Genomic DNA, 8,227 nt, shown 5'->3' with positions numbered 1-8,227 from the left:
TCTTACCTTAGAAACTCTTTTTTTTATGAATATACAAGTGTTTCCACGTAAAAGACAGATTTTCTATGTGTAAACACTAGTCTGATTGTTTGGTTGGTTACGTCAGATTGTTCATTTTCTTCTTTAAACATTTTATTTGATCTGTACTTTTATATCTTGTATTTTTATTTGGTAAGGACCAACTGTCTGTCAATAAAGTGATGGTGATCAGAACACAAAGCCTATAAACTTAGAAAATACAAGGAGAATCATTTTAAAAGCTTTATTAAGAGTTTTTTTCTATAGCAGGTAATATGTTGAACTTTTAAACAAGACTGAACGTCTATGATGTACATATGGCTTTTATAGATCCTAAAGTAAGTGGATGGAAGTTTGTATGGTTTTGTTGGGACAGAGTGGAAACAAAATGATGATTTCCTGAGACACCTGATCACGCCACTTGAAAAGGGCAGGTGACAGAAGGCTGGACGGGTAATTTTACTCTTTTTGACTCCACTTCTTCAAGATATCCTCTGCTGCTTTCAGTGTAGAGTCCTCCTGTTGGATTAAAAAACAACATTTGCATGAAAAGTCTGCATTAAAGTGAGAAAGTACGTTGAAATTGCAGACATTTACCTTTACAAAACAAAAACGAATGTATTTGTCAAATTCCTTCCCATGCTCCGAACTGTAAAAAGCAGAGACGGGGATGGTCGCCAGGCCCTGTGGTAAATAACGTTGTGTTAAATTACACTAAACAATGCATAACTTTATTAATAACATTACAAATCTTTACCTTCTCTTTAATTAACCATTTGACAAATCTAAAGTCACGTGGTTCATCCTTGTTACTTTCATCATTCAGATCCACTTCTGTTTTGAAAGCAGAATAAGTTATTTACACCTGGGTGTTGGCTAAACCATTCGGTTAAAGGGATAACTTGTCACTTACCGATAGAAGAAATATCTGCAATCATGAAATATCCTCCCTCTGGCATGATGGGGTTCAGACCGGCGCTCTGCAGACATGTGGCCAGCTTCTGTCTCTTGCTGTGCAGCATGGCAGGCAGCTGCTGGAAGTAGCTCTCTGGAGTACCGAACACCTCATACTCTCTCTCAAACCCGCGAGCCACAGCTTCCTGAGGACAAGGAGTTATAAAAAAGGGATATTTGTGGAGGAGAAACTAGAATTTTGACAGAACAAAAGCAGATTTTTTTTCCGTTATATACAGAAAATGCTGCAATTCAGTTAAAAAAATTGTTAACCATTACATATCTTAGATTATAAAGATTTTTTAGGCAAAGATAACCTTAAAAAATGTCTAATCTCTAACTCTGCAATCTTAAATTACAACTAAATAGTCCTAAACAGTGGATCTATAAGCACGGACAATAAATATTGTAACTGTTGTCATTGCTGATCTGATCATTTTATACAATATAATGCATTTTTGTGTAATTTTGCATCTGTTTATGCAAGTGTACAGCCACACAGGTTTGTTAAAATCTCTCTGTATATGTACACATTATTTATAAATTATATAATGACACTAATTGAAGATAACAGACATTAAATGAGTGATTTTTTTAACATGGAAAACACTTAAAAACTGAATATTTCTGTTTTTTATATTTTTTATATGTGTTATTTGGATTGGTTGTGCTATAAAATGTGTTTATTTTACTCAATCAAAGATTTAAAGCTTAGATATGCATATAAGTAATTTAGTCTAATCAAATTTTTGATTTTAAGAAGATCATCTTTGAACAAACCTATCTTTTATTTGCCCAGTAGGTGGCAGCAGAGGGAAAGCAACTTTAGCTTAGCTGTTTTAGGCTAACTTTTAAAAGAGCAATTGAAAATGTTTACATTAATTTTCTATCCTCAGGTGAACTTGAGTGGTATTTATTCAACAGACAAAATGGCTTAAAGTTGAACTTGTACAAAATGTCACGAGGATATTTAAAGGAAAACTTAAGGTTAATTTTTGAAATGAGGTTAAATTTCTAGTCAAAAGAGGAACACAGCGTCCTTTAACTTTGTTACCACATTTTTAAATTTGATTAAGTACAGCTTCCTTGCATCTTTTCTTAAGTTATGAAAATGAAATTTTAATTTCCTTGTAATATTTGCATTTTAGTATTTCCTTTCAAGGCAACACCTTTAAACCCAGATTCCAAAACTACAAAAAATAAATTTAAAATATAATTCTAGTAATAAGGAAAAACCTGCTAAGTTAAAACATCCTGGTCGAATTTAAAAATTAGTTATAAGATTTACCTGAGCCGCTGTTGCACTGTGATAAATAGAGTTTTGGTGAATAATTTTTAAGTGTTTGATGACATCTCTTGAGCCAATGGCCCAGCCGACCTACACAAAAAAATGATGAAGATAAAAACTATGTAATAATATGAAACAAAGCATTAACAAACGTCATTATCCGACCGTCACCTTCCAGCCAGTGGCGCTGAAGCTCTTTCCAGCACTCCCGATGGTGATGGTTCGCTCCCTCATGCCAGGAAGGCTGGCTGTCACAGACAAAATCCCCCATTAGAAAACATACTCAAATTTTTTAGTACGTCTGCTGATTTGTCAGTATCTTTTTTACCTATTTTTACATGCTTAGCACCATCATATGTGAGCCACTCGTACACTTCGTCACTGAAACACAGCAGGTCGTGTTTGATGCAAAGATCTGCGATCATCTGAAGTTCCTCAAGCTTGTAAATCTGCACATTTTTGGTCAAAACGTCAACTATTAGATTCCAGAAAGAGTAAAAGAGCACAAAAGTATTTGAAGAGATTAGTCTAATTAAAACGTTATAATTTAATTTGTTTAACATTGATAAATCTTCACAAAAAATGCAACAGACGTCACTAAAACTCAGCTTCTAGTTTCGATTCCACACATACGAAGCTAACATACTTTTCCTAAAGGATTGTTTGGAGTGTTGATGACGATGGCTTTCGTTCGTGGAGTGACCTTACTGGCCAGCTCCTCGGCAGACAGAACCCAGTCTCCACTCGACAGGACGGCACTGCCCTCTCTCTGAAATGACCAGAAAAGAAGTCTGTTTCAGAGGTTTATAAATGTAAATCTGAAACAAAATCAAAGTTGTCAAAAGCTGAACTCACAGGTCTCAGAGGTATGTACACAGGTTTCCCTCCAGCCATCACCACCATCGGCTGGTAGCAGTCGAAGAACGGTTCAACGATTATGACCTAAAAGATCAGCTTATTTCAATTACTCTGTGTTTTTAGTCAAACTATTTTTTTCCATCCTAATCTGACTTGATTATAGTTTTCTGTACCTCGTCGTCCTCATCAATCAGAGCCTGAAAAGCAGAGAAAAGCGCCTGATACGCTCCGACGGTCACCAAAATGTCCTCCAGAGGATCGATCTCATGTCCTACGATCCTGCTGAAAAATTTGGCCAGGATTTTTACAAGAGGAGGGTGTCCCTGGAGGGAGAAAAACATCATGACCGGAACGGATCAGAACCATGCTGATGAGAAGATCGTTTTAACTCACAAAAGCCCGCGTGTACTGGTGCATGGCAGGTCCTCCTTTCACAGCATCACAGAAAGCCTCTCGGATGAACTCGGGTGGAGAAAAGTCTGGGAACCCCTGACCGAGGTTCACAGCTTTATAGTCTGCAGCAAGCTGGGTGAATTCAACCCTGTGGGTGGAAAAGTGATGCAAGCAATATCTTTGTTAAGAAGAGGCAAAAATATTACTAAAAGTAATAAATAACTGATCAGGAATGGTAAATTTTAGCGCTTTTCTATCTTCCTTGAAGGTCCAAAGCGCTTTTCATGATCAGAGGTCAATCGCTTAGTCGCCCCGTGGTAGAGCGCTGACATAAGATTCAGAAATTAATTTTTAAAATATTTCTTAAAACTGAACATGCATCACAGAAGACGGAGTCTTCGTGGTTTGTTGCTCTTTATTTTGGCTATATAGGTTAAACATTTGATCCAAATTGTAATAGAATTGTATTTTTGTAAGCAAAGATGAAAAAAGAAGAGATTTGGAAGTTTAAGTTTGATTAGAATGTAACTGAGAAGCTACAAGCATTTAGGAGACAAATTGTGCTGTAGAGCTTCAGCTTTGAAGTTGAAGTTAGCTTGAATTAAAGAATAGTTTTTATTAATCCGTCTTCAGAACTCGCTTCGAGGTCACAGGGTTGCTGAAGCCGACTTTACTACTATTGGGTGAGGGTGGGGTACACCCTGAACAGGTTGCCACACATCCACGTGCACACCCTAGGGGTAATTTAGAGATACTAATTAACCTATGAAGCCTGTTTTTAGACAATGTTGGGACGCCAGAGTCCCTGGTAAAAACCCAAGCATGCATGACGAGAACATCCAAACATGCAAAAAAGAAAGGAGATTTGACCCAGAGCCCCTACTTCCTGTAAGGCAATCCAGCTCTAATAATTCTTACGTTAACACAAAATTATCTTTTTTAAATTAAAAAAAACATTTACTTTTATTAATGTTTCAGAATTGCAATAGCACAAACTTCTTTCTTAGGGTTAGAATTTAAGTGCATATAATCATCTTAACAGTTTTTTGGGGACTTTGGTCTCAGTTCCTCCTCTGTTCTCTACCAATCAACGATTTACTTCCTTAAAACTGGCAATTCACTGACAAAAACTCAAGTTTTCAAAACCAGAAATTATGCCAAGATGGTGATATATATATATATATATATATATATATATATTTGAGAATTCTGCCTTTAAAATAACTTTCAGGTCATTTTTTCCTGTTTGTTTACTACAGAAAACTTGTTTAAATTATTAATGCATTAACAAAACCTATGTGACCTTAAAAAGTAAATAAAAGGATCACTCACCAAACATTTTTATCAACTCCTTCAGTCCTGCTGGCATGAACTTTTCTGGACATGATTGTCTAAAATCGAAAATGCATTCTGAGCTGAGCCACACTCGTCACGAAATAACAGATTTAATCGAAACCGGAGCTGTACTTACTTTTTGGTGGTTTCTTAATAAACTTTGACGAATTACTGTCAAATTAGTGGACAAATTCCTGATGATTCCCATCAACTGTCCACTGCGTTTTTGCCATAAACATATAATAATAACCCTGTGCAACCTCTTAATGTTTTGATTCTACTTCCGGTGTGGGCGGACGATACCAACTACGAGGCAGGTGGTTTAGACCAATCAAAACGACCAGACAAAAGAGAGGAGAGAAAAAAAAACAGCTGACAAATATTTTTTGAAAGTGATATTTTAACGGTTTTCTTTTGGTTTTGCTTTCAATAGATTAATAAAATTTACATTATTAGTCTGCTGTGACTGTAGTGGATGTGGATAACGAAAAATCTAAAACTGGCTTAAAAAAATAGTTCCACACGTAAAATATATATATATATATATATATTTTTTAACAGTGTGCATAAAGTACCAAAAAAATGTAAAAAGTACAGCATTTAACCACACACGTACCAGTTTTTTCGAGATTTGATAAATGTTTGTGTTGCATTTAACTGCACTTGGGACATTCGAGTTTTTCATATTTTTATTGACATCTTTTTTTAAGAGTAAAATCTTTTACTCTTAAGTACTTTATCCATTAATGGTCAAAATCCACTGATTGCCGATTTATTTTATATATTTCTAACTAATATTTCAAATAATGATGCATTCTTGGGTCAAATTTCTGCTCTCCAAAGTACAGTGAACACAACACTAGTTCAAAAATATGAGAGAATAGATTCTCTTCTATTTTTAATTTCAGACAAATGACAAGTGAAACAGAAAGCTACAACAGTTTATAATAAAAGAAATATGAGATTTTATTATCAGGGCAAATATCCTGCACATTAAAGAGGTTACATTTATGGGGATAAACTCAACTTTTAATCATAAAATTATCCCACTTCCGCACTAATTTCGTTTATTTAGGTGTGCTGAGAGTTCTTTCTTCTAAACTGCTGCTTTTTTAAGATCTTCTGGGAGCACTCTTCCCTTCTTTCGTGCTCTGTTTTTCTTCTTTTCTATCTTGACTTTATTGCGTTTCTGGATGTTCTTTTTCCTCTTGTCCTGCCTGTGCTGCATCTTTTCCACGACGCTTTCACAGCGCTGATCCCACTTCTTTTTCTTTTGCGCGCGTTTCTTCTCCTTCTTCATCAGAGAGGTGCGCAGCATGTCCTCGTCGTCTTTGATTTTGAGGCCCTCTGCTTTGTAAAGCACGTTGGTCCATTTCATCTTCTTCTCGAAGTCGAGAGCCTTCGCCTCGTCTTTTTCCTTCAGCTGCTCGAGCTTCGCTTTGCGAGCTTCCACGCGGCTCAGCAGCTGCTTGTAGTTCTTTCCTGTGAGCGGCGTTAACTTGCCCTTCACCTTTTGTTTCTTTTCTTTCTTTTTCTGAATTTTATCAACATACGCCTCCTCTACTATTTTCACTGTGTTAAAGACAATTGCAGCCTCCTCTCTTTTTTTGGGGACCGGCGCTTGCTGTTCCTCCTTTTTCACCTCGACTGCCGGCTCTTGGTCACTTTTTTCAGCTAGTTTCTTCATCTGAAATTCCTTCCTCTTCCTCTTCTTGCGTTCTCGCTCCAGCTTTCGCTTTGCACGCTTTGCTTGGACGGCTTCTGATAATGCATCCTGAGGAGCTCCCTAATAAAAGATGCAAAAGTAGCATTAAAATTCACAGAAATAAAAATAATAATTTTGAATTATAACATTTTCTGTCACATACAGAAACATACATAATACGACATGCGTGGAAATGTTTTGTATGACGGTCGTGATTGCACCCAACCTGAGCAGCAACGGAACAAAACAACAATTCCATGATTTTTTACATTAATATTTAATGATTAATTAAAAATATTATGTGTCACATGTTTTATTGTGTTCAATCCTCTTCAGCTTTTTTTCAAATAATACAATATTAGACTCAAAGTGACTTGGAAAACATAAATTGTTAAAAAAACTGACAGACTTTTAAGTAAATTCACTTTTTATTTATTGAAGGGAACCACATTAAAATCAGCAACATTCAAAGCTGACTATCAAGCTATATTTTTTTTAATATATTCACATTAAACAAGATTAAAAGAGCAAAATTTGAGCTTGATTTGCTTATTTTTAAAGCAGCTATTCTGCACTAAACACCCTCCTGAAAGAACTTATTTAAATTATGAATTATTTACATTTGGCTCATTTTTGTGTAATGCTGTAAAACCCATAATGTCAGGAAGGCCTGGACCGTTTTTGAATACATCCAGCAAAATCCCTGTTATAATTACTTTAGAATCCAGATAAACACAAAAAATGAGTTTCCTTTATAGAATAGCAACATATTTACCTGTTCAAAAAAATTAGATATTTGATTTCAGAAATTGACTATAAAAATCCTGGAGTAAATGAAAAATTTACTATCCAATTTATTTCAAAGAACTGCAGTGCGCACATACTTCAACTTCTGTTACTTTTTAAACTTCTGCGTGCCTCTTCTTTGCTTCTGGATTCTATCTTTTATCTCTGTTTACTTTAATATTTTCTGCTGGAGGTTTTCATAATCATACAAAAATATATACAAGGAAGTAAAACTTTTAGGGGGAAAAGTCTACATGTGTAAGCCTATATTGTACTATTCAACAGTTGCTGATGCTGATTATTCTAATTCCATGTTACTTGAAAAATCAAAATAACTTAAGAAATCTGATAATGATAACATAGATTGTGTATAAACAGGCTCAATGAAACAGTTTTATATTACAGCGCATAACTTTTGACAAAATTCCCCCTGCTCATCTATGTCTCTGTGTGTAAAGATCCATAAATCGACATACCTGGCCTCTGGACTCTTCAATCTTCTCATGTAGCCTCTTTCGTAACAGATCCACTGAGGTGAAGCTGGCATTTGATTTCTCTACATTCAAGAGAAAAATGCAATTAGAAAAAATTCCTGAAAGTCATCATATTATTTCTAAACTTGTGTTAAATTATTTCACCTTCAGTCTTGTGTGTTATTGCTCCATTAGTGCTTGTGATGTGTTTGGGTTTATTCTTTTCTGCTGGAGCGGCTCCTTTTTGGGTGGATGGAGAAGATTTCTGTTGGTGGTTTGGAGTCTTTTTATCAGCATTCTTGTCTTGAATATTTTTCTTTTTATTCTTCTTCTTCTTTTGAGGATCAGAGTTGTTTTTACCTTTGTAATAAACTTTAAATACACAAACAAAAGCACATTTTAGGCATATTTACAATA

The 8,227-nt window shown here is 35.3% G+C and overlaps 2 protein-coding genes across 4 annotated transcripts in view; both read right to left on the bottom strand.

The window, feature by feature from the left end:
* Positions 1-248: 248 nt before the first annotated feature.
* kyat1 (kynurenine aminotransferase 1) lies at positions 249-5,153 on the bottom strand. Of its 3 annotated transcripts, none has more exons than XM_024298606.2 (13): positions 4,979-5,152; positions 4,844-4,902; positions 3,512-3,659; positions 3,292-3,441; positions 3,116-3,202; positions 2,907-3,029; positions 2,589-2,709; positions 2,432-2,508; positions 2,261-2,350; positions 932-1,118; positions 776-852; positions 616-702; positions 249-537 (listed from the first exon to the last, which is right to left on the bottom strand). In XM_024298606.2, exons 2-13 carry the CDS (start codon positions 4,894-4,896, stop codon positions 478-480), a joined length of 1,260 nt encoding a protein of 419 aa, XP_024154374.1. In that variant the 5' UTR covers positions 4,897-4,902; positions 4,979-5,152; the 3' UTR covers positions 249-477. The 3 variants fall into 3 exon arrangements, with proteins under 3 accessions (XP_024154374.1, XP_024154373.1, XP_024154375.1); XM_024298605.2 differs by having other exon boundaries at positions 4,983-5,152; XM_024298607.2 differs by lacking the exon at positions 2,261-2,350 and having other exon boundaries at positions 4,983-5,153.
* A 566-nt stretch (positions 5,154-5,719) lies between these two features.
* The window catches only part of surf6 (surfeit 6), a 3,758-nt gene continuing 1,250 nt past the window's right edge, over positions 5,720-8,227 (bottom strand). The window contains exons 2-4 of the mRNA XM_024299163.2: positions 7,976-8,182; positions 7,814-7,893; positions 5,720-6,632 (exon numbers count right to left, since the gene is read on the bottom strand). Of these exons, the coding sequence (XP_024154931.2) occupies positions 5,943-6,632; positions 7,814-7,893; positions 7,976-8,182 (977 nt within the window). The 3' untranslated portion in view covers positions 5,720-5,942. The remainder of the gene's footprint in view (positions 6,633-7,813; positions 7,894-7,975; positions 8,183-8,227) is intronic.

Source organism: Oryzias melastigma, linkage group LG12 (genome assembly GCF_002922805.2).
Source record: "Oryzias melastigma strain HK-1 linkage group LG12, ASM292280v2, whole genome shotgun sequence".
Lineage (NCBI taxonomy): Eukaryota > Metazoa > Chordata > Actinopteri > Beloniformes > Adrianichthyidae > Oryzias > Oryzias melastigma.
The sequence above is the reverse complement of the archived record's forward strand: the minus strand, read 5'-3'. Positions and strand labels throughout refer to the sequence as shown.